Raw genomic sequence first — 27,787 nt, 5'->3', positions numbered from 1 at the left:
GTTGGCCCGAGTCCCGTTAGCGAGATAAGTGATGCTTGATGCTTCCTTTGTATTTATCTAAGGTTCATTATTCGGTCAAGGATGACATCGAACGATAAGTGTTTCAGTAGAATTTATTGCACTTCCTCGGTTTATTAATTAATCAAGAATATTACTAGTTTTATGTTCATCTTTAGTCCTTAATCCATAGTAAAATTTGCCTTAAATTGCCAACCGCAAAAAATCATATGCCCCAGTTTTAGGCTCTGGTGTCTCGTTTGTGATTTAGAAGAGACTTAACAACCCTTACCGGTTATATAAGTAAAGTAACACTGGTTACATAAAGAGACCCCTTACGAGTATCTAGAAGGAATTATAGTTGGTTTAGCCCGTGAAGTCACGTGTTTTCATCATGCGTTTATGTTGCTAGTCTAGTCTATGCACCTAGTTCTATTTTTTGTTTTGAACGGCCAATTTGAGCTGGCCTTGAATTGATTCCCGCCCGCGACGGAATCATTATTTATATTTTGTTTTCGGTTTTTATGATGAGTAATCTGCTTTTCAAGGCTGCTTACAGCAACGGTACCTTTGAAGTATGCAGTTTTTTTTAACTGAGCTGCAATTATTTCATAGAACTCTAGGAAATTGATGATTAGATTCAAATACTAATGGAATGCGAGGTGTAGCGTTAAAAATACGTCTTCGGCGAATGTAAACAGCCTTCGCGCGAAATGTTAGCATCGGCATCATACATAGCTGTTCCTTCGCGGGCTTGTGGATTTTTTCTGCAGTAACGCAGTAGTGTAACAGCTAGCAATGGTATTAGTGTGTCGGATGGGTCGGGTGGCGGGCGGGGGGTGGGGGCCGACTGGGAGTTTTGGAGTTGGCCTTGGCAATGAACCGGCGGCGCGCACACTAGGACGCTAACGCACACTAACGCACGTTCACGAATGGCCTCCTACACCGGCTGCTTAGTAATTTATTATCGTCAGGGCTGTGATAGATGCTTTCTTGTCAATAAGTTAGGATTTACTGGGTCCACTTCATCTTATCTCAAAATTTCCTCTTATTCACTAACCAAATCGAACCCTGTATTTTTTTCATATACTTTCTTAAAATTTGATCATATTACATTTTTAAGGTCCCTGATGTCGCGCAGTACCGTTTTCAGGATCTGAAGACTTAGATACACTATTATCAAGTTGCTAAAAACTAGAGATGGGCCAAATACGGACTTTGCCGAATACGAATATTCGGCCGAACATTCGGTTCAGCTCTTACCGAACCGAACATTCGGCTGAATATTCGGTTCCGCCATATTTTAAATCCTGGCTTAGAGTTAAAAACTTTTCAATGATTGGTAATGGGTAGTACTTAGCTCTTAATGTTCCTATAATTTAATTCTTAAGAAATTTTGTTTTTTTTTCATAAGCTACGTTATTTTTACTTTTTACATAATTATTGTAGGTACTTATATTTTAACGCATTTTTAAATTGCTTTGGTGGTTCCATAGAATGCTGAAATAGGATGTCATTGTCCGATGAAAAACGAAACAACTTACACTATTTATTTTGTTTATTGGGTAAATATTCGGCAACAACCGAACTAATATTTGGCCGAATACGAATATTGAAAAACTTGCCGAATATGCCGAATACCGAATATTTACCGAATATTCGGCCCATCTCTACTAAAAACACTAAAAAGCAGAAAAACTAAAGAAATTTGTCAAAACTCTACATTTATTCAACAAAAATAAAGCTTGCAGATAAACAAATTATTCTTCTATATTCAAGGAAAAATTGTATAGGTCATGGCCAGGCGCAGTCTTAAACAAATAGACCTAAATACCTACTGCATTATCACACTACGAGGAAATGGAACTAGTTCTGTTTGATACACACATGTGCAAAATTTTTGCATCTACAAATTGTATTATGTATGCTGTATGTGTTATCTATTAAATCAACTCTCCTCTGTCTTTAGTTTGTCTATAATACACTACATTATTCTAATCCTCCTACATTGTACGCCACTCATCTTGTATCTGTGTGAGTCAGTGTGACCTAAAGCCACTTCATCCCAGCAGTGCTCTTAATATTGTGGTTCCAACACACTTCCATGCGGTAGTCGTGTCTACTACTGGCCACGAATTGTTATTTCGTGCTACAAAAATTTGTATGTTTTTATTCCACAACATCTATTCGCTGGCAGCCCTACAGCCGAAAAAGCCAAGGCCTGCCGGCGCGCCGGTGCCTGCCCTAAGACAACACATACACAGGCAGCCTAGGGCCGCGGGCCGCGTTATCGTCTGCCGAACTTGCTCAAATGAAGCTGATTCGACTGACGCTCGCTGAGCGACGCTATACCTATGTCAATATCCACTACTCTTATAGATCATGTCTATTCTTCCGGTCTTCGTTGTGTAAAACGTACATCAACCAAAAATCTAGAAGATTACTTTGCTAATCTGCGAATAGAGCTATTAGTTTTATTACTGTGAATTTGCTACTCGGGAATTAGCGTGAGCGTCAGGACCCCTGGACCACTACAGATATTTGATGTTTAGTACATACTAAAATTTAGTACCTATTTGATACTATTTGGTACCTGAGTACATATATTTGGTACCTCCACTGATATCGAAAAATCGAGCGAATAAAGTGGCCAGACATTCTGACGTCAGGATGTCTGGACCATTTTTGGTTTACATAGTTCTAGACAACACTACTAATTGATATCTTAGTCAATATTTACTACCTATTTGGTACCTGTCAATATATTTTTTTCAAATTTTTTTGGCGTACCAGAAAAAGTTATGACGGAATTTAAAGTTGTGAGCCCGGCCGTGCCGTTGGAGTATGTAGCGCCTGTCAAAAGTATAGAGGCAAATCCGCCTGCCCTCCTGCGCGCGTCAACTTAAATAGGAATTTAGTTTAAGGCACTCGTACATCATCTCTACTACTGACTAGTGGCATTAATATAGTCGAAATATAATAGTTATTTGTTATACAAGGGGGCAAAGTTGTATTTTAACGCCGAGTGTGGAATTGAAAAACGAGCAAGTGAAAGGATTCTATAGTTGAAGAATAGATTCTATAGTTCGAGAATAGAATCCTGAACTTGCGAGTTTTTTAACACACGAAAAGTATAATACATTTGCATCCGAGTGTAACACAAAACTTTTCCCCTCACTATAGCGAGGAAACTACAACGCAAAAATTGCGTTTATCACTGCTTCCAGTAGTTCCGCAGGTGGTAAATCATCTTTATAACTAGATTCGCATACTTTTATCAATTTTAAAGCAGTCAATTTGACTTTATTCAAGGTCAAATTACTTTACCCACTAGTGAATAAAATGCGTTTTTACCCGCTGGTATTAAAGGACAAAACTCGTGTTTCCGAGCAAGTGAGGGGAAAAAGTAATTAGTGTAATTACACTAGTTTTCCATTTTCCTCCTGAGAGACCTAAACACGTGGCAACAGTTGGGCAAATTCTAGGGGGGAAATAGCATAAACTGTTATAATTAACAGCGTCATTGGTAATATTGGTATATAGGATGTATTTTGATGATGTGGACCAGTCTATGGTCCACGAGCTCCGTTATAGGGGTTCATCATATAAATAAACCACTGCTTTCGGTAACATTTGTTTTTTGCATCGATTAGTGTCAATTATGAATTAAGAATAAATACAAACATCAAATCAATCATCTACTATCAGTACCTACAACCACAATGCCGCCAAATCTGCCATACAGCTCTACAGCTGCTGAACAGTCGCAAAAATGACCGGCTGTCAGGGGTAAACTGATTTACAAATTTCTCCGCCAGGAGATGTCTCTCAGGGACATGACATGAGATTAGACGTTAATTGAGACTGTAGGAGGTTCTCTCAGGAGGAAAATGGAAAACTAGTGTAATTACACTAATTACTTTTATATTTCGACTATATTAATGCCACTAGTCAGTAGAGATGATGTGCGAGTGCCTAAAAATAAAATCCTATTTAAGTTGACGCGCAGGAGGGCAGGCGGATTTGCCTCTATTCTTTTGACAGGCGCTACATACTTCAACGCCACGGCTGGGCTCACAACTTTAAATTCCATCATAACTTTTTTCTGGTACGCCAAAAAAATTTGAAAAAAATATATTGACAGGTACCAAATAGGTAGTAAATATTGATTAAGATATCAATTAGTAATGTTGTCTAGAACTATGTAAACCAAAAATGGTCCAGACATCCTGACGTCAGAATGTCTGGCCACTTTATTCGCTCGATTTTTCGAAATCAGTGGAGGTACCAAATATATATACTCAGGTACCAAATAGTATCAAATAGGTACTAAATTTTAGTATGTACTAAACATCAAATATCTGTAGTGGTCCAGGGGTCCTGACGCTCACGAATTAGCTAAGCAATATTCTAGATTTTGATTATCATGATGGATTTCCACAAAGTAACGCCCTTTCCCTTCACCTTTTCCTATCTTCGACTTAACGAGACGGTCACTACCTAATACTTGCTCTACTAGTTAAAAGAGTAATTTGATTAATTTTCCTATAATTCGCTTTTATTATTATGTTTAATTCGTTCCTTCAGAATAGTTTTAAATGAGTTGTGTTGTATTACATCCAATTACGTTTCACATTCTCAATCCTTATTTCAATGATATCTTTTTCCCCTCAATAGCTCGGAAACACGTGTTTTGTCCTTTAATACCAGCGGGTAAAAACGCATTTTATCCACTAGTGGGTAAAGTAATTTGACCTTGAATAAAGTCAAAATAACTGCTTTAAAATTGATAAAAGTAGGTGAATCTAGTAATAAAGATGATTTATCACCTGTGGAACTACTGGAAGCAGTGATAAACGCATTTTTTGCGTTGTAGTTTGCTCGCTATAGTGAGGGGAAAAGTTTTGTGTTACACTCGGGTCCAAATATATTTTACTTCTCGTGTGTTGAAAAACTCGCAAGTTCAGGATTCTATTCTCGAACCCCTTCAACTATAGAATCCCTTCACTTGCTCGTTTTTCAATTCCACATTCGGCGTTAAAATACAACTTTGCCCCCTTGTATAACAAATAACTATTATATTTCAATGTTAATAGCCAGGAAACAAAAGGATCGACAAAAAACACCACAGTAGCTTCTTATCTGTCTGGTGCCTTTAGAGTACACCTAGGCAGCCTATTAGAGCCCCGTTATCGCCTTCTGCATTGCGACGCACGATGTTTTGAGCAAATTATTGATTGTTAGTAATTTCTGTTACAAACCCATCCATCCATCGATGTCAAACATCGTTGATGTTTATCACAGAAAGGATCGATAAGGGACGTATAAATATTGTATTTATTTTATGAACACTAAAGTAATTTGTGTAAATTTTCGTAATTATCAGGGACTGAAACCTGCAGCCACTTTCACAGTTGCAAAAATAAGCAATGTTGATTAGACTTATATTGACCGGGATATACACCGTGATTACGTTTTTGATTTTTGTCGAGCTCCCGATATTTCGACGCAGTTGCATGCATCATGATATTCATGATCACGGAAAACCGGGAGCTCGACAAAAATCAAAAAGGTAATCACGGTGTATATCCCGGTCAATATAAGTCTAATGAAAATAACCGTGAATCATTCAAAAATCTTATAGCAATTTGCTTGATGAGCTTGTATTAGAAGCATACACAGAAACGGTAGAACATGTAGGATGGACGTTCCCATAATCTGACAGAAGCTCTTTGTTTTGACTGTGGCTGAGTAGTGACGTAGGTACTTAAACCCGAAAACACGAGAGTTTATTTATTTAATTGAAACTTTATTGCACATAAAAAGAAAACAATAAGCAGACTTAATGCCACTATGCAGAGTTAATTTATCGTTCGTAATGACACAATTTCTAGCCCCAACTAAAAATATATGACAGCCTTCTACGCATCGACCTTACATAAATGAAGAGCAGAGTTTTAATGAATATAAATACAATACAGGGGTAATTCGAACACCTACATCAGCCCAGTCCAATGCCTAGGGCATTGTCACCCCCCCAATTGCGACGCGTTTCTTTTGACTAGTCAACGTAGGAAAGTATTCCTGAACCGTATTACGATGCACGTAAAGTCCATTGATGAACAGTGAATGTTGAGGATATTACGCAGGATATAAAGCAAAGAATCGATAAGTTTGTTTACCCGAAAGGCATTTGTTTATATTCGTCACTGTTTCGGACTAAAACAGTAGGAGGTATAGCAGACTAAAGAATCTTGAGATCTGACTTAGATATGAACATGAATGGATTAATTGTTTTGTCTCCTGGGATACTTCCAAACCGCGTAATGTCGTAATTATGATACCTACTTTATTTTACCCTTTCCACAATATGACATATTACATATTAGCCATATATCGAGTATACAAAAATATTTCGAGTAATTCTAACGAACTGTGCTAAATTTTTCTTCTGGTTGACGGGACCGAACAAACACAGAAAGTTGGTTCACTCAGATATAAGAGGGATTTCATTCATAGTTTTGTATGTAAAATAACAAGATGAAACGCATAAACAGAAGCCTGATAATATTTATGATACGTACCTAAGGGTAAGGATAAATAAAGGGGGTGTTGAACACCTACGTAGATTGAAAGCCTAGAGCTGTAACAGTAACTACGACGCACTTAAAATACGCAGCATACGAGAACGATCAATAAGGAAGATTGTTCGCAGTTAGCGTTTATTAACCCGAAAGGCATCTACAGATTCCTAAATGGCCTAAGGCAGTTTTTTCCAAAATCCTGTTTTGTCATCCTGTTACTGTAATGTCCACGATCCACTTTTCTGACTCGTCTTAATTTTGACTAGTCCCATTAGCTTGCCGTCATAGTGTGAACTAATGGGACTGTAATTAAAATTGTGGATAACGTAGACGAGTAGGAAAGGTATTGCGTTGCGAACGATTTAAGAAGGTGACTGTTGACTTAGCGATCCTGAGCCTCTTTAAATGTTTGGTGCCTGCACAACGTCTAGAGTTAACTGTATAAACTTGGTAGCCTAAGGCTAAGTCCAAAACTGCGACGCGCTTACTGAACATACGCAGGGTATAGAAAGAACGCTCAATATAAAGATTATTCGCAGTTGTTGTTGCGTTGCGTTGAATTCATAACATAAGTATCTTTAAGAAAAAGATGAATAAAGAGTTTTCTTGTGATCTAATTAATTTAGGATCATTCCACGGATTTTATAAAAATTCAAAAATCATTTTTCTAAAAATTTTTAGGGAAAATATCACTATGACTACCTAAACTGACACGAAATAGAATGTAGGTCAGCTCATTGAATGCTTCAACATAAAATCCTATGTTTCTTGCTATGTCCTGCCTCCTGACTAAAATGTTTGTAGTGTATAAAAAGCAATACCGCAAAATTGATATTTTTTATCTAAATGTAATGAACATGATGTTTGGTTTTCGTTGAGTTACTTATAATATAAACATTATGCCTACGGTTCTCGTTTTTTTTATGTGTTCGCCTTGACTGTACGATTAGTAACGGGCATGAAATATCAATGTGTCTGTGCCCACTCACGCGCAACTGTCATGCTGACTGCAAAGACCTACACAGATTTTAAATAAAATAATATCATAGGATATCTTTATATAACATAAAAGTAATTTATATAATTGTTACTCAATTTCAAAATAAAAGTAGGTAATAACGTAGGTAGTCACTAGTGAACCGCGCCCTAGGCATGGCCTGTAACTCGAAAAGCAGGGTACCTATTAGGTACCTAATAACGATTTTCAAACATATTTACCAAACCTAACATACCTGTTAGCCAGATTCCCGAAAACGATTAATTAATATTTACTAATTCGATTATTCATTGATCGATACCAGACAAGCTTCAAATTTAGTTGTAATACACCAGTCTAGTCTAGACTAACATTTTAATTAATTTACAAGCATTTGCTTAAATTTAGATATCTAACCCAATATTTGGGTTCGAAACAGGTATTTATCATAATTTAATTTACAACCAACATTTTTAAACATCTACTAGCACATCACTGTTGCGTTAATTTAATGTCACTGACCTAAATATTTTACTTAATACATAATAAAATAATATATGGGCCAAAAACTTCCTCATTATTTTATATAACAACTGTGTATTAGCAATTGATAAATGCAAACGTCAAATCTCATTAAACCCACTGCTTATAAAGCGGTACATAGTAATTATAACCAATTATTTCCTTAAGATAATAAAACACATCTCTAATTAACAACGATAACCTCAAACTCATATTTGCGACGCCAACAGAAAATATATAACGGAGAATGTAAACATAATTTGCGCCGGCGCCACCAATAGGGATCGTCCTGGCAACGTCAGCGGAAAATACCTTACATCATTGGTCCACTGAAAATAAGCCAATCGGAAAAGCGCAAAGGGTTTATAGCCGGTGCATCGAAAACGACACGAACCTCGACTTTAAACCGCTCATTATAAAAGTGCATATGATGTGCAATGGACGCCCCGAATCCCGACTTTATTTTCAAGGGTATAAAGGGCGTTATTCAAGGGATCATTAGACCAAGTGCGTGCCTGATGGTGGGGGGAGGCGTGGTCTGCGCGCACGCATTGCGTGAACTTCTCGCAGTGCGTGGACGCAGCCTCGTGGGTTATAGTCGGTTTAGAATTTGTACCACGATAACGTAAGAGTTTGTATTTGGAACGCGGACTACGTAAGACGTTGTGTTTTGTTTTTGCGCAATCTTATTTTGAAATTCATATTTTGTTTTTGCTTAAACGGCCAGTTTGAATGAAAAGTTGAATCTGATTTTCGAATAAGACGTTTAAATCTCTGTTTTGAGTAAAAGTGAACACAAAAATTTGAGAAAAAGTGAAGTTTTCGTAAATTGCATTTTGTATCTCAGTGAAGTTACCAACATGTGCACAGTCGACGATAGCTGGCTTTTCTCCAACTTTGCTAACCTGGATTTGATGAAGAGTGAGGATATGATAAAGCACGAAGTAAGGACCAAGTTTTATTTATACGTTGCTTATCTTGATGACCTAAAATATGAGTTACGAAATTAAATGATGGGACAGATAGGAGGATATCTTGACGAATTAATTTTTTTTCTGAAGGATACTGTCTATTCGAAACACTTGATTTCGGCGTGAACCAAGTTGCTTAAGCGCCAAGATCATGCTTTAGAAACTCAAAGCTTTGTAACATCATCTACCATCGAAATGCACATTATTAGCTTTTATGACGACTGTGTCAAGTCTGCCTTCTGCTTTTTAAGCAGTGCCTATTCTCCTAGGTACAGTCGAGTTAGTCGTTTTGTAGGTAGTCTACTGTACCTGTATAGCAACATTTTTTCATCTTATTGCAATGGATTCATACACATATCTTGAAGATACTTACTGGATGGCGATGACCTAATCATTATTCCAAACTTAAAGGTTGTCTTGGTTGACTGTCTTTGGTTTCAATGAATTTTTGTATTGTCATTTTTAAGTAACTTAAGTTGTGCGAGAGACTTGCCAGTTCAACTCAAATAAAATTATTTATTTATTTATTTATTAATGTGCGATACAGTATTCCTATTTTAGATACGTGATAAATATAGGTAATAATCCTATGTTTAGATACGTAAGCTTTAGTAGGTCAGTGTTGCAGAGCAGCGAGTATCATATTCAATTCCGTTTTTCAATTTTTCCATTTCAATATTTATCATTCTGCTATATACTCGTAGCAGACCTCCACTTTCCTAATTATTTTCAACTTTTGTTTGGAATAAGCATCATAAAATGTTAATTAACATTGTGGACTATAATAAAGACTATAATAATTACGCGTTCCTCAAATTTACTTTACAAAATAATTATTATGAGGTAAACACAGACAGACAGCACAGGCCCTCTAAATCCAGATAAGGTTTTTGCAAAAAAGCTGACAGTCCTCTTTTCCACAGGCAACTAATTCTCTGCAAGATATGTATTCCTAATAACCCCAAACACATTTAGTGTGTGTTTGTTTTATGTCAATCTTCCCATGGTCAACTCCTGTCTCCATCATAAGATCATCTTCATGTTATCATAATATTGTATTGTCTGATAAATTTGCAACTCCTTCAGAAACCAGGAGTTTAACGGCAAAATGTTATTACAGATAATGAACCACGTAAAACTAAATAAAATCTTGTAATGAAACTGTAATCGAAGTTTCTGGTATTTTCATACAATATTTCTCAATATAGAACCGTCATATGCATAAATGCATTAATGTTATGCAAAAATGCACGTGTGTAAATAAGAGTGAGATAAGTCATTGCGGACGTTGGTGCATTCACCTTAAACTATCAAGGCTGCAGATGCATTTACAAAAAAGGCAAGTTCAAGCAAAGTCGAATTTGAACGGCAAAGAAATAACACAGACAACTTATATAAAAGCAAGATATATAAATCCACAAAATTAAAATTTTGAAAAAACCCCCGACCGCGATATAGTAGACCGATTTTCATGAAACATGGCTAAGAAGTCTCCCGACTAACTCAGCTTTCGGACAAAAAAAAATCTAAATCGGTTCATCCGTTCGGGAGCTACGATGCCATAGACAGACACACACACAGACAGACAGACAAACAGACAGACACGTCAAACTTATAATACCCCGTCGTTTTTGCGTTGGGGGTTAAAAATATTTTGGTACAAAATATTAATATAATTTCAAGACTTGTCTAACAACTGAGCTACAAAGATTTGATACCCATATGTGCCTGCGCCTAACATTTGCGTCATACCCTTTATTGTCACATATCGGAAGAGTACATTATTACGTGGCTTTACCGGCCGCCAAATCATTTGAAAATTAAAACTTTTGTGGATCACAATGTAACTTCGAAGCGTTGATAAATCCGTCTCATTATACATTTCATTCGTCTTTATGGAGTAAAATATAAATATCGATTATTCATTTTATAAATCCTTGCTAGTGTAGAATCGCAGAATTTTTGCCAATATGTATGTGTATCGTGCGTGACAAGTATTACTTGATAATAGTGCTCCTACATTGGATATAGCGTAATATCAATACTATGACGCTATTCACTTCACACAATGTTTTATGGCAACCTTCAAATCAAGAGTGAACAGGCATCTTCTGGGCGAGCTCACTCCATCGTAGGCCACGTCTTTGCCTTCGGCTAGTCTGTGGCCAAGAGTAAGCCCATTTATAATAATAATAAAAAAATGGAGTGGGAGCACCTTAACATATAAAACAAAAAACACGTTTTCACATCCGGTACTTCGAGTGGACACGGAAAATATAACGTCAACCTATTTATTCCGAAAGACAGGGATTTATCCATGGCATTTAAAATTGCTGTTCCCGATGTTGACGTAAAATTAATTAATAATCCTCTGGTAAAATGAAAAGAGTGACCTACACATAGAATAATGGACGTTAAATCAGAAAACAATATTGAACAGCAAGATTCGAACGAAATGGCAGCTAATAATATCGATGATAACAAAAATCATAATATCACAAAATATTGAAAACAGACCACAGAGAAACAATAGATAAGAGAAGATAAAAGTCGTGCAGGTCGTGCTTGAAAAGGTTCCAGGGAGGAGCAAACAAATATAAATCGTTAAATATTATCTATTTGCTGCTATGTGAAACTATTAAATTATCTCTAAGCGATGTAGAGATACATAAAGGAATAACTGTCAACGAAGACCATAATTAATTTAGTGCAATTTAACAGTGTTATTTGTGTAACGGCGAGGTCAAATGTTATCGGCAGTATCCAGAAGATAATGTTGGTAATTGTCAACATTGTATACGTTTTGTATTTGTACAAACGCTGAATTCTTGTTATCTGCTTTACTGAATTCAATTTTTACCGAATACTTATAGCTAAAATTAATTTACGCCGTTATTACCTGACTGATGAACTTTCATTTATTTTCATCTTCGTTTCTTTCATTTCGGAAATGAAATTGACAGCATATATATTGATTTAGACTAACACGATTTGCACTCATAATTTTAGAACAAAACGGGACTTAATCGCGTAAACACTTACATTTATATTAGGCCCGACGTTTCGAACATCACATTATGTTCGTGGTCACGGGTAGACTGGCGAGGAATTGCATCAACATCTTCTAGCCGCGCGAGTTTCTCGAACTACCCGCACTTGTTCTTGATTATTTACTTTTGCGCTAGGGTTGTCACTAGGGTTGCGCTAGGGTTTGGCGTTAGGGTTGAAATTGACAGCAGCTTTATAAACTAGGTCATGTTTAAGGAATCCGTTATCCTTACACTATTTAAGAATTCCTGGCAACCTTCAATCCCTGCCAAGGGAGATACTACGTACAAAACAACATGCTGTGGATGTGGATGTATAATTGTATATCAGTGCTGTTGCTATTCTTATTTTAGAACTATTATCTGCGTTGTTATTTTACCTGTGTTAGTAATTCGACTCATTCATTTAAATATTTATCTTTATTAGTGTAAAAATAGTTAAAGCAATATAAATAAAAATAACAAAATGATAAGCGAGCTTTTATATTATTGTTGTTATTTTATGTACATAGTATTTGATTTCTTGTATTTTTTAATTTTTATCATGTTTTGATAAAATATGCACATAGAACAATGTTCATATCTTTTTTAGGGTTCCGTAGTCGACTAGGAAAGGAACCCTTATAGTTTCGCCATGTCTGTCTGTCCGTCTGTCCGTCCGTCCGTCCGTCCGTCCGTCCGTCCGCGGTTAATCTCAGTAACCGTTAGCACTAGAAAACTGAAATTTGGTACCAATATGTCGATCACGCCAACAAAGTGCAAAAATAAAAACCGCCTTCAAAAATAAGCGCGTTACAAAACACGGAGAAACTAAAAAGCCAAAAATAATAAACCTTTCAATTCAGATTCCTTATCGTATTGCAATAAGCTAAACATCCAAATTATAAACAAATCAATTATTTTTGTAGTCGGTACCAGACCTGTTCGTCGCCTTGCTATTGCCTGTTTGCCCCACCCAACCATACACAGGCTGGTACCGACTCCAAAAATAATTGATTTGTTTATAATTTGGATGTTTAGCTTATTGCAATACGATAAGAAATCTGAATTGAAAGGTTTATTATTTTTGGCTTTTTAGTTTCTCCGTGTTTTGTAACGCGCTTATTTTTGAAGGCGGTTTTATTTTTTGTTAAAAAGTTTATTTATTTGTTGATTTTTAGTGGTTCCTAGTGATATTATATGTATCAGTCCGAATACATGTACAGTAGTGAAAGAATTATCCTTAAACTCCTAACCATTGAGGAGTTGACCTTCCATCATCAGCTCAGCCACATAAAATTATTACCATCAGACGTAAATACTGGTGTACCTTTGAAAAATAGACTAAAAACATTACATGTGCCTATAACATTTGAAGAGTTCCCTCGATTTCTCCAGGATCCCATCATCAGACCCTGACTTGGTGCCAATGGGACCATCTCGGGGTTATACCGGTTCGATCAAAAAAAAAATTTTGAAAATCGGTCCACGATTCTCGGAGATATCAAATAACATACATACAAAAAAAAAAAAAAATTCAGTCGAATTGAGAACCTCCTCCTTTTTTGAAGTCGGTTAAAAAATGGAAAAAAATGTTTTATTAGGGTACCCCCCCTACATGTAAAGTGGGGGCTGATATTTTTTTTCTTTCCAACCCCAACGTGTGATATATTGTTGGATCGATATTAAGAATTGAATAAGGGTTTTTTGAGATCGTTTTTTGATAATGTTAATATTTTCGGAAATAATCGCTCCTAAAGGAAAAAAAAGTGCGTCCCCCCCCTCTAACTTTTGAACCATATGTTTAAAAAATATTAAAAAAATCACAAAAGTAGAACTTTATAAAGACTTTCTAGGAAAATTGTTTTGAACTTGATAGGTTCAGTAGTTTTTGAGAAAAATTCGAAAAACTACGGAACCCTACACTGAGCGTGGCCCGACACGCTCTTGGCGGGTTTTTTATGGGGCATTTTCTTTCACATTTTTACTTTTGACTTCTCATAGAAATAAACATTGGTGACGGTGAGAGAAACAGGATTTCGCTAACTTTTATTGAGTAATGTCCAATATTGTCCAAGGAGTTACGATGCTTCCATACGTTTTCGTAAATAATTATGTTGTACACAATATGGATCTCTATCGATACATCAAATTTTATCAAAATCTGATAAAAAAACACAACCAAATAATTATTGTAATATAATACAGCTAGGTTTTTCCTTACATGCGTCACGTCTGCCTTTCGAGTTCATTGTACGTTTGTCCTATGACAATTCTGTATTCCTAATGTCGTTACTAATTCAAAGATCAGCCCCATGAAATAATAGCTGTTATTTATTGGAAACATTTAACCGTCCATTATAGTCTTCATTAGTGAATTTATTGCATTTTTAATCCGAGAGCGTAATTTGTCAGTACACCCATTAAGAGCATTGTACTGTTTTTAATTTTTACCTATATTATAGTTCGATATTGGGAAAATGGCAAGGGAATGATGATGATGTTGACGATGATGATTATAGTTCGATATTAGTATTTAAATACTTAGAATTTTATTGTTATTAAGAAACTGTTGCATAAAATACTATATTGCATTTGACGCAAGACGCAACGGACGTACTGATATGGAGACACCAACCAGCAGCAGGAATCACCACTGTATGCAGGCCCTTGAAAGGGAAGCTGAAAAAATGAAACAGGAAAAGGCATTTTTAGACAAAAGAAGGAATCGCGACATAGCGAGTATCAAGAATTCTTTAAGGACTTTTTTTAGAGACATGCATACTGCTATACACGATAGATGATACCTGTCACTCCTACCAGACACAGTTTAATTTGATGCCGACAAAATATAGGTATTATTTGACAAAATAACCAACAAGTTTACCTAAAAATGTTTAGCGCTCCTTTGTTTAGTCGCTAATTTAAAATGCTAACTAAATGCATATAATTATCGTGAATCACTGACTGGCCTAGGTATTGCAAATTTTGCTCTAGACATGGCGAAATCATGATGATCAATTCCGCCTATGGTTCTTTATTAGCAATTGTATGGTGAATTTTAATGACTTGTTTGTCGTAAATATTAAATTTGACTAGTTGGATAAGCTTTGAGACAAAACGTTCACCTTGTTAAAAACTTTATAAGTATGCCAAGATTACGTTACGTTTACGTCATTTGCAAATTAATATTTACTAAAGTTGTTTCCGTAGTAAATGTACAATATGTGGCATAAGGCCCTGCCTCAGGTGAGTCGGCGATCTTTTGCCATGCAATCGACATTCACACAATTAATTGATTTGGACAGGCTGCGTACTGTTCTAAATCGATGTGATAAAAAACGAATGAAAAATTACGAAGACGTAATAAAACAAAGACATTTATACCTACTACTATTAAACAGAAATAAAATCTGTGACTTAGAAACGTATAAAACGACAGGTTTATATTCACCGAGACATTCCTTTACGTCGCCCTTATGTAAACTCGCACGTGCATCGTTGTTTTAAATCTAAAAGCGCATGGCGTCGTGACACGCCGCGTGTAAGCAAATCGTCCTTGCCTTACGTTACGGTAAAATTGTCTTGCGTTGCGTAATCTCTTATTATGGGACCGATATTCCAGAGAACCTCTAAGCTTTTTTTAGCAATTTACTTATGTCTTGGATTTGCTTTTGATTTACAGGTGTGATTTAATTTGTTTGTTCTTTATTGTTTACTATTTCTGCGCTTACTTCGTAGACTGTGTTACTTTGATTTAATTTGTGTTCCAATGATTTACATTTCTATTTTCACTTACATCTGTTTATTTTAGTCGCTGGTCGGGCGCTCTTGAACTCTGCCCTCATGTTTTATTAGGCTTTGTTTTTATAGGTCTGTATCTGTAGTTCACTGCTCCTCTTCGTCTGCGTCGAAAATTATCAGTTTAAAAGACACCTATAAACATCTTCCAAGATATTCGTTAAGTAAGGTTAGTTATTAGCAAAATTCTATTAGCATAAATTGTTCTCAGCCATTTTGTGTCATGAATACCTAGCCTCGTAGATGTTTTCTAGACGCCAACGGTCTTGTTTTCCGCGGCGGGACGTAGGCCGTGCCGTAGGTCGGGCGCGGGCGTGCGGTCGACGCACCCGCAATGTCACCCCGCGGCGGATTCGGCCCCCCCACTTCCCCCCTTAGACTGCGTACTTAACATCATTTCCGAACCAAGCCGTCTTTGATAGAGCTTCTTTGTCTAAAGCGTTCTGCATGTATAAGGTACTGAAATCTTTAATATCTACACTACAAACACTAACATATGAACACGCTTATAATACATATTATAGTCGCGTTCAGATATGTAAACTCGACTGTAGTTGGTAGCATTGGAGCATTGGAACACAAGTTTGGTTTACTTAAGTGTTGCAGAAGTATATGTGCTAGTGTGTCATGCTGTAACTGACCTATTATATGGTTCTTTGTTGAACTGTTACGCACAGCAGATATAATATTTATCTTTAAGAACGAATGGCTATTCAAAATAGTGCCTTTATTAACCTCATTGTCACATCATATTAATTGTTCTGAAAGAATTATCATAAAAGTACTATGTACAATTTGATGTTTACATGTATATAAAACATATTCATAAAGTTCCTAAATGAATATGCTGAAATTCCCTTACTCGGTGGAGGCTATAAATTGTATAAAATGATATCGCCCTTTACAAATTTGATTGTATCATTGGATTACATTAAGTCTGAGGCTAAGATTACGTTACTTAGTTTGATCCAGTTTCAAATGAAACATTAAAAGTTAGAGATCTCGCGGTCTCGACCATTTTCTCGATTGTTCGACGCGGTTTCACAAGATTAAACTTTCAAAATGTTTCATGTAAATGTATTTGTATCCTTTTTCACTTCTTACATTGTTTTTGGTTAAATTATTCATTCGGTAATCTTTTATGACGTGTTTTTGGATTGAAAGTGAAATAGCTTTTACTAAAATATTTGAATACATTCTTTAAGGTACAATATTTGACCTGATAATTTGGCTTTGTCCTCAAAACTCCTTTAATTATGAAAATGCCAAAGACTCCTTCTTGAGGCACATGTAAATCACATATGTCGAGGTGGGTAACGTTTTATCAAACGAAATCTGTTAAATTGGATTGGAAATTCTCCGCCAAGCCTAATCAAATTCCCGTAAGGCCTGAAATTTTAGGTCCTGAATACATTTTTTTGTCTGTGTTAGATTACGTATTTTGTATAAGCTAAATGTCTGCTTTTCCCGGTTCATTGCATCTCTCAGTAAAACTATAAATAACAAAAATTAACACAGCTTTCCCACGGTTATTGTCGCATAACTTGGGTCGTCTTAAAAGTTAAAACAGCATGGTTGATTAAAAGTAAAATTCCGATCAAAACGCATTTACTCCAAAATTTCTGTTGCCTTTCTGCCAATTTTTGCCTGATTTGCATCTCCCAAGCCAAAAATTCCTCTTCCCCCAAACCACAGTATAAGGAATATTCAGTAGTTAATCTCCGGCAGGTAGATGCGGGCGGTCTCTACTGCGCAAGGTCACGCAGGGTTGAACAAAATCTTCGTACAAAGTAAGTTGTTGTTATCTAATAGGTACTATTAGGTAACTGTACGTATTAGTATAACAATACCACACCAGTCAATATTGAATACACAAAAAAATATTATTCATGTATTAGTCTTATAAGCGCAATACTAGATTGTGTAACGATCCCGAGCAAAATGAGATATTCACGGGGACGGCTTTTCACATCACGTATGTGGTAATTTATATGTTATACTTAGATATTATTTAAAACAAAAACGCACTTTCTACTACGTACCATTCAAGTAGGTACGTGTTTTTTTCTTAAATACTGACGAAATAGTATTTACACAATATTTAAGTAGGTACCAAACTTTCGAGATAAATAAGATAGATCGCATCATCTACCTAAATAAAAAACAAGTATTTGGTTGCAAAGTAATTAATGTCGTTACAGGTAAATCCTTATTGATGTTAATGCATCACTATATCTCACTTTTACCTAACGCTGCAAAAATATAAGTATAAAAACCACTTACTTTTCTGGAAGTCTAGGAATTGTGAAGAATGTTATATCCGGATTTTTAGAACTGTTCTCCATACATCCATAAACACTACAGTAACGAAATGACCTCGGCACTGACGTCATTTTCACACACACATAAAAAACAGCGCGCAAACGCGGCCCCGACTGTCCAGCCCAATAATTACCAGTTTCGCATGTTTTCGCTGCATGCGAGGGGAGGGAGGGGGACACACCGCGCGGCGTGAAGTTTGTAAGAAGAGTTATTACTGGTTTATACTGTGCCCAAACCGTTAACCTGATCCAAAAGATCGTGCGTCCGTTTCAGCTCACATGTCGCACACGCACGTTGTGGTAGGTCATGTTATATAACGACGCAGGTACAGATCGTCCGCGTGATATTGGGCGTTGTCGGTCGTCGAACCCGCGCTATCTGCATTATTTGGCCCGCTGAATGTCGTCGCAATGTCACGGGTCACAGACCTAGCTGGCGGCTGCGTTCCGCCGCGTTAACTATTGTTTTGTACGTCTAGTCTGGTTTTTGGCTGGGGCTTGGATATTTTATCTCTGTCTGTACTGTCTGTAGGTACCTTTAGTTTTTGGTAGTTATTAGATTTTTTGTACGTATCTGGTTTCTTTTCTCTTTTGTTATTTTTTGGCTTCGAGGTTTAGAGTTAGACTTTTGTCAGGTATATTTAGACTTTTGTCAGGTATATATATTTGGATAATTAATGTTTTTTTAGATTGCCTTAATAAAACTAAAAAAAGCATAAAAAACTATTGATTAGATTTTGTAGTTGATAAATATGTAGTATATGAACTGACCTAACACAACAAAAAACTTGTACACATACTTTATGACTTAATCTTATCTATGATTGCAATATTTCTAAGAAATCAATTATTGTCTTCACCTACCTGTACCTGTTATACCAACTTGATTTTTTTAGATTAATTAGGGCGTGTAATGTTTTTGCGATCATATTATTTAGTAGACTTTCAATTGTTGGCTAGGTTTTTAATCTAGAATTTGATTCATGGCCTCTCATCTCTATTACCACAATGGACAAAGACTTTTCCCAAGACAATATAACTAACCTCATAAAGACAAATCTTATTGATACTGCTATATTATTATCATCTCCAACGGCTCTTGCTTCGCTAATTTCAATTGTTTCATCTCTCACTTCAATAGCCTTAGTCAAAACTAATTTCAAAATCTCCATTTGTAGCTCTCCGTTACAGAAGTCCTTATGCGCAAAAAATCTAGATAAAAAGGTCATTCCCAGAGCGCTGATTTACATAACTGATCTACCACACTTGCCGCTCACTCGGTCTCTGGGTCGCGCCGACCTCGCGCGCCCAAACTCGACGGTCAAGGCCGTCGTCTAGACACCCCCACCCCCACCCACTACCCGTCCCACGTCCCGCGCCTAATCCTTACTACCTATTTTTACCTTGACTGCCTGGGCTGGAACCTGAGTCTATATCACTTTTAGAATTTAGTGATGACACTGAATCAAGTGCTTTATTATGCAGTCTTATCATGTTAATAGCTCGATGTATTTTTAATACACAAGCAACATGTTTAAAAATGTTATGAAAGTAAGCGGATCAAAACATCAAAACACCTCGTTTATCTGCGTTACGTTTACAAACGGATTCATCAACATAAATATCCCTTTTATTTTCAAACCTACGCAATTTGCTATTGTATTTGTTCCTAAATTAAGTCTTACGAAGAATTATAATTATGTTATTTTAGAGTAAAACACGGATGGATGTGTGGAGTGACCAGAATGGATCGGATCAGGAATGAGTATATTAGGGGAAGTTTGAAAGTTGCGCCTATAACGGAAAAGATGAGGAGTGGCAGGTTGGCGTGGTTCGGTCATGTAATGAGGAGGGATGAATGTCATATAGGCAAAAGAATGTTGGAGATGAAGGTTGATGGATGGAGAGGGAGGGGTAAACCCAAACAACGCTGGATGGATTGTGTGAAAGAGGATATGAGGAAGAAAGATGTGAGTGTTGAGATGACGAAAGATAGAGGAGAATGGAAGAGGAAGACGTGTTGTACCGACCCCACATAACGTGGGATAAGGGTAGGAGGAAGAAGAAGAAGAGAGTAAAACACTTATTGTAGTCTAAAATAGATTTCAAATTTGAAAGTAAAAGCGATCAAGGCCTCTGGTTGGTTATTCAAAATATTAAAATCATCATAACTTTGCTCTTTATCTACATACATTTAGACAATTTCCCTCTTCCCCAATCTATCTATCTTTCTCTTCCCACGGACGAAGGCCACAAAGCCTATAGAATTTATACATAACAAGACCTAGCCTGGGGATTTTCCGTGCGAGTATCGATTGAAGCCTCCCCCTTCTACAATTTGGTGCCTAGATACTCAGCATCTGCATTTACTGAGAATATTCCTTAGTGCGAAGGCTTAGGGTTCAGAAATGGTCAGTTTGTATTAGGTAATATGTGGGCTTGCTGTCTACAGCCGGCGGAAGTAGCTGTAGGTACGCTTTATTATTTGTCTGATGTAATGTTTGTTCTTGCTACGGTTATTTGAATGTTTCAATTTTAAATATGACAATATATAGTGACATATGTGTAGTAATAAAAACATTTATTATTTTTACATGTTAATTAATTTTGTAATGCTGTAAGTGTTAATTCTGTTTTTATCATATTTTTTCCTTGATTTACTTGTGCGTTATCTCTTCTTATTATTCGTTTTAAATTTATATTTAGTTTAGAAGCTCACCTAGTTACACCTATGCTGGAATGAAGATAAAATTCCATATTTATAAAATGATGTATGTCACTAGCAAGATGTTGAACTCTAGTAAAACTGACCTAGTTTCACACACAAGTTTGTCTTAGGTTTTATCAGACAACTTGTAACTTGGGATCTATGCTCCTTTGAATTAAGATTTGACATTTTTTTAAAGTTTGTCTTCATTATCAAAATACAACTATTCATTAATTCAGAACTCTTTTCGATTTTGATTGTGATTGTTACTTTATCTCAATTTAATTCGTTTTCTCCTTTTTGGTTCTTTTGTATCTTTCACCGTTTTTTTTCTACCGGGATCATTAATAAATCCTGCTAAACGATCGGGTTTTCCTTTATAACATTGTTTGTGCACATCTGCCAACAAAAGGCACCTGCCTCCAAAATTTATTCAAAACGTCCAATCATGCACACAAAACATTCGCTATAAAGTATTGTTGGTCAGATTAAAAATGTCTGTTACGTCATCTGGCCTTGAGACAGTGCAAATATGATGCATCCGAAATTGATTATTTGTAATCCTTATTATAAAGACAGTTAGGGCTATCTGTGGTTAATGTTGCGGACAAACCGTTTAAAATTCTGTTTTGGTTCTATTCTAGGTTTGTCAGTTGTTGATGAAATGAATGCGTGCAATGATAGTGCTTTAAAATTTTAAATCGAAGAGAAAAATAGACAAAGTTTCGGAAGAAATATCTTGAAACGGTTCAAAGGTTGCCTTAATGCCTTTTCACTGAGCACACCAAATTCTTCTGCATTAAACCCTATTATGTTGGCTGATCCGTTCACATTTCGCATCTCTTAAGTGGAAACACATGCTAAATATTTTCTCAAGCCGGGTGTTTGTTTCAAACAAAAATAAAATACCAATTGTTGATTACGATATCGACACTAAGAACTTTATCAACTGTAACTCAGCTTATCAGCTTATAAAATTTAGCGGCTCGCGTAACCGAAATGTTGAGGTAGGTCGGCATCATTAGTTTTTTGTTTATTTATATCATCGCGCACATTTTTTAATGTAGTTTTGTACACCTTTTTGTTATAAACATAAAGGTGCGTTTAAACGGCGCGTGTTAGCACGATCTTACGCGAGCCGAGCCGTCCGTGTAGATGCGGCTCGGCTCAATACGAACGCGAGCCTGTGCGTTTACACGGCGCGAGGTAGCACGATCCTACGCGAGCCGAGCCGTCCGTGTAGATACGAACGAAAGCCTATTATATTGTTGCGATTTTTGTGACCGAGATGTTTTGGGTTCCATATTGATGGTTCCTCTTCATATAATTAAATAAAGCTTTGAATCATATAATTGCTCCACTCCATAATTCGAACACATGAAAACGCCGATAAATAAATTTATAGTTTAAAAAACTCTAGAAAAACACGCTTTTATAAATGCACGTAAAAGCCAAAAATAAATTATGGATCGTTCAAGTTGTCTCTATTTCTGGGATGAAGAGTAAACTATGTGCTTTTTTATAATATTTGATTGTAAAAGCGTGGGGCGCTGCAGTCGTGCTGCAAGTCCAGTTAGCGCGCCAATCTGTGTAAACTGCTTCTCGTAATATAGTTTAACTTGATTTCTCAGCAAGTTATACAAAAAGATTTTCCTGTTACAGCGCCCCACGCTTTTACAATCAAATATTATAATTAAAAGCACAGAGTTTACTCTTCATCCCAGAAATAGAGACAACTTGAACGATCCATAATTTATTTTTGGCTTTTACGTGCATTTATAAAAGCGTGTTTTTCTAGAGTTTTTAAACTATAAATTTATTTTATACTTTTTAGTCGTTAATAATGAAATATCTTTAAAATTTAAACATAAATTTATTCCAAGTAGGCGAATTTCGCAAGCCATTTGTGGCTAACACGTATTGCTACTTAATAATAATTAATACCACCTGATGTATAGGTACCAAACTTATCGCAATAAAGTTTTTCATTGATTCATTTAATTTTTATTTCAATTTCTATTTTATTGAGCCCACATTGTCTCCATCTCCGCCAGTGTGTCTGTATTGCATGGTGTTTTACCTTTCAGCTTTAGAACAATCTAGCTCTTCTATCTGGAGAGCACTAAGTAATTTTACTCTACTCAGGGCCACATGAGCCTGTCCAACCGCAAAAGTAAGGGACCCTAAATACACCACTGCGTAGTGCCTTGCATCTTGTGCACGGTATTTATATTTATTTGAAGATTAATGCAATACGGAACTTAAGGATTTCATCTTACTCTGTAAGAGGATAGAGACAAAGGGTTGAATTTTCTCAGTCACACTCTAGTATATTTACGTTGGGTTGAACCTGGATATGGAACGTGGACGCGACATTTTGCTAAGCAACTAAAAGACTGATAGTGGCTCTGGGAACTGTAGACCTTCGCGACATGCTTAGCAGTAGCGTGGCGTGAAATTTTTCGTTGATAAAGCCACCCCCCACCCCCCACCTTATTTTCGCTCTTAAGGGTCGCAAGAAAACCCACACCCACCTTTTTTATATACTACGTTAATCTTTCTTTTTTTCGGGGGCCGAGCCCCCCTTTATTTACTCTAAGGGTCACAAGAAAACCCTAACCCAACTTATTTTTAATATTACGTTAATCTTTCTTTTATGCGGGGGGCTTCGCCCCCCGAGCCCCTCTTACTTTTGCTCTTAAGGGTCACAAGAAAACCCTTAACCAACTTATTTTAAATACTACGTTGATATTTATTTAGGCAATCATGGTCGCGCGATAAATGATAAAACAGCAGGCCGTCCCTATCGATGCCCGATGTTTTATCGTTTATTGCGCGACCATGATTGCCTGGCTGGGTTGCATATTTAAAGGTCACAAAAAAGACCCTAACCTGACTTAGTTTAGATATACTGATTCGGTCTTTCCTTTTTCCGCTCATAAGGGTCGCAAGAAAACCCTAACCTAGCTTAGGCCTCGCTTCGCTTCGGTCAATAATAGGTTTGTTATAACGTTGAAAACGTAACGTTCGAAGTTCATTACGAGTACGTGGCCTTTCTCACAAGCGCAAACAGAACTATGATACGATATGCCATCATGGAATGCCAGTGCCTATCTTCGGGCTTCATTATCAGACCTTGAAACCTAATCGTGGTCAAAGTTCATTATAAGACTTTTCTAAGAAACCCAAAAACAGCTATGATAAGAAGTTCCATCATGTAGTTCCATAGTTCCAGTTCATATCTTCCGGCTCCAACATCAGACCTTGAAACCTAATCGTAGTCAAAGTTCATTACAATACTTTTCTAAGAAACACAAAAACAGCTTTGACACGATGTTCCATCATGTAGTTCCAGTTCATATCTTCCGGCTCCATCATCAGACTTTGAAACCTAATCGTAGTCAAAGTTTATTACAAGACTTTTCTAAGAAACCCAAAAACAGCTTTCATACGATGTTCCATCATGTAGTTCCAGTTCATATCTTCCGGCTCCATCATCAGACTTTGAAACCTAATCGTAGTCAAAGTTCATTACAAGACTTTTCTAAGAAACCCAAAAACAGCTATGATACGATGTTCCATCATGTAGTTCCAGTTCATATCTTCCGGCTCCATCATCAGACTTTGAAACCTAATCTTAGTCAAAGTTCATTACAAGACTTTTCTAAGAAACCCAAAAACAGCTATGATACGATGTTCCATCATGTAGTTCCAGTTCATATCTTCCGGCTCCATCATCAGATCAGTTCAACAGTACCATATTATTGCATTGTCATCAGGAACTGCATACAGCTGCCAATTTTCATTACGCTACGATCCTTGGAAGATGGTTAAATTAGCTTCCGTAGATTCCATTACATAGTTACATACACGACGACCTAATAAAAGCGTGTTAAAAACTTAAAACGCGACTTCCGTCGTCGCGCGCTTTGTACCATCTGTTTAGACGGCGCGTATTAACACGAGCCGAGCCGAAGATGGCGCGCGCGCCTTTGATCCGTGTCGAAAAAACCGACAAGTGATGGATCGCGCGAACTTTGCCGAGCCGAGCCGAGCCGCGCCGAGCGTAGCTGTTTAAACGGCGCGTGGCGCGCCGGATCACGAGCCGAGCCAGGCTCGGCTCGCGTTATCGCGCGCCGTTTAAACGCACCTTAAGATTCATCGCAGGTCAGCGTTGCTATTAGGATATTTGAGTTAGTCATGCTAGTTTAATAGAGATGTGAGTAATGCGGCAGACGGATGTAGTTCTTCGTTTTTTTAAGTTTCGTAGGATGGAGTGTGCAGTTTTTCAGAAATTAAAAAAAATGTCTTGGAAATTCCAGAAAAAAAATACAGGAAACGAAATATAATTTCATTTTTTAAATGTATTTTTTTTTTAATCTTTGGTTACAATGTAAAATTGTAAATAAGTAAATAAGTTAAACAAGTTATTAAATGAAATATTAATTATTTTCGTCAACTTTTATGATTGGGCAATGTTTGCTAGCTGTCTCGGGAAATATTTACACAAAGAGGCATTTTTAATTAATTTTAGGAGACTTAAAATATTTCATAATCACCGAGCAGGCCAAATTCGCAGATGGAAATCTATCTAGTTACACTCAACTTGAGCAAACTTACAGAAATGAAATTCTTTGAACTACTTTGAAGTCCGACCCCGAAAACAACTCGTCAAGGTGTAGGAGACTCAAATAAATGTAAATATGTAAAAATTGTGAATACGTACACATTTTCCTTTAAGTTGTTGTCAAAATCTAAGTTTATAGTGGATCTATAAATTTGAATTGAATTGAATCATTTATTTCAGGTAGGTAGATAGGTTATTGTACCCATATTTGTATTAGTAACATTTTTTTTTTCTTTAAGACTAATGTAACTGACTAATATGCTCTGTTTTTATTTTAAAAGTGATATTACCAAGTGTGGCCAAGATTAAGCCCATTTATGATTTAAAAAAAACTATGGAAATATCGAAACCTAGAACTCAAATGTATGACATAAGCGATTATATTCCTCTAGCTTGAAATTCAATTATCTGTGAGTTCTGTGACGTGAATACTTTATCTAACTGCTTGAAAGTGAAACCACATGACGTCATAATGACTGTCGGTGTGTCGGTATATTTGTATTGACAACGCTAGCTGCCGGCTTACCACAACACGCAGCAGCAGAGTGTTTGGCACTAGCGCGAAAACGCTAGGGTTGAACAAAAGTGAAAACAAATGAAACAATGGAAGGATGTATGTAAAATTGTAAATAGGTACTTTATTTTACAGCTTGAAAGTGAAACCTATTGACGTCATTATAGCTCCCGATGCCGGTATAACTACCTCAACGCTCGTCAATAGAGTATTTGGCACTAGAGCGAATACACTTAGGGTTGAACAGGTAGAATACGTTAGTACCGCGCGTTTTTTTTTTCTAATGGTCTGAGGAATTTGCCGAAGGCCATTGGGATTTTAAAGGATACAAAAATATGGTTTCAAATTATGATTGTAATAACTTACATTATAATAAATGTGTTAATTTTAGGGATGGGATGTTATGTTAAAAAATTACGTGCGTTGCATTCTTGTGTTTATTTAGTCTGTTTGAAACAATACGCTAATAGAATTTGGCATTTTTATTAGGTATGTAGCAATAAACAATATAACACAGTCCCTTCTGAGATAAGCAAACAAATTATATTTGGCACTCACGTCATACATCAAATATAAAACGTAAGTAGGTACCTACTACGATAACATACTACAGGGATTCATAATGACTGAGCTGTATCAACTGTTTTCCTTAAAATAGGGTCAAATCATCAATATCTGCGCATAACGGTATTTCTAACGAAGTTAAATTTAACTTCATTAAGTCTTTATTTAGACAACATTCATTCCCTCAATTCACATAGACATATTTTATTACATTGAAAACCATTAGCGTTATATGTCTCCAAGAATTACAGTACAATCCCAAAGCCAATTATATAATTATAAATAACCTATGTTCTCACTTAAATACAGACATAATAATTTATAAGAGCAAACATGCTTACTTAACATTATTAGGATCTGTCTGTCTATATTTATTTTAGTGTCCCTCTGTACGGCGTACGAGTGATACCAGTATGTGTCGTAAAGACAATCTCGTGTGGAACAAACAAAAACTATAAAAAGACAAGAAACGCTCATTAAAAAAACCATCAAAAACATCTGTGTCAGAAAAAGAAACTATAATTCAAAAACCACCAAAACATCTGGGTCAACACGGCACACAGTGGCACCCCTGCTCTATCCATTTGTCTACGAAGGTGAGCGCGGGCGGGCGGTCGCTGAACCACGCGACCTACCTCAACCTTGCGGCCCATTTTCGGCCCGGATACGATATTGATTTCGACTGCCTCAATCTGAGGACCTAGGCACCAGAGATTTCAATCTAGGTACTGTAAAACCACGTCTCTTCGCTCGGTATACTTGCCACGCTTTGCAACGTCTGAAATGACCGCCGGATTTAGTGGAAGTTCCGAAAAAACCACCAATTAGATTTAGTTAGTCGGCAGTCGCAATTTCAACCTAGGTAAGAAACCCTCTGTCTTTTCGCCTAGTATACTTAACCTCGCTTGGTTTTGTAAAAGCTGAAAGTATAGCCTAGTTTTTAGTGCAAGTTCCGCAAAAAACGACTAGTTAAAGTTTAATTTTGCGGCTGTTGCATGAAAAACTTGGGAGGCAATTTCAGGTTTAACAAAGCCAGGTGGAGATACTAAATTTTAATTCACAGTAAGTGCCACAACTTTCCATGTCGCCATACCAACTGTATTATGCAGCAAAAAAATAAAATAAGGACAATCTTAACCGATATTTGTCTTTTGGCCCAGATAAGATTTTGATATCG

General features: G+C 36.6%; 1 protein-coding gene across 3 annotated transcripts in view; it reads left to right on the top strand.

Moving 5' to 3' along the window:
- LOC125232408 (steroid hormone receptor ERR1-like) overlaps window positions 1-27,787 on the top strand; it is a 76,668-nt gene that overhangs the window by 26,149 nt on the left and 22,732 nt on the right. The window contains exon 1 of one of the 3 annotated variants that reach the window (XM_048138058.1): window positions 8,714-9,023. The exons of the other annotated variants lie outside the window; for them this stretch is intronic. Within the exon in view, the coding sequence (XP_047994015.1) occupies window positions 8,940-9,023 (84 nt within the window). The 5' untranslated portion in view covers window positions 8,714-8,939. Of the gene's footprint in view, window positions 1-8,713; window positions 9,024-27,787 lie in introns of those variants that run through there. 3 annotated transcript variants of the gene reach the window in all.

Source organism: Leguminivora glycinivorella, chromosome 13 (assembly GCF_023078275.1).
Source record: "Leguminivora glycinivorella isolate SPB_JAAS2020 chromosome 13, LegGlyc_1.1, whole genome shotgun sequence".
Lineage (NCBI taxonomy): Eukaryota > Metazoa > Arthropoda > Insecta > Lepidoptera > Tortricidae > Leguminivora > Leguminivora glycinivorella.
The sequence above is the reverse complement of the archived record's forward strand: the minus strand, read 5'-3'. Positions and strand labels throughout refer to the sequence as shown.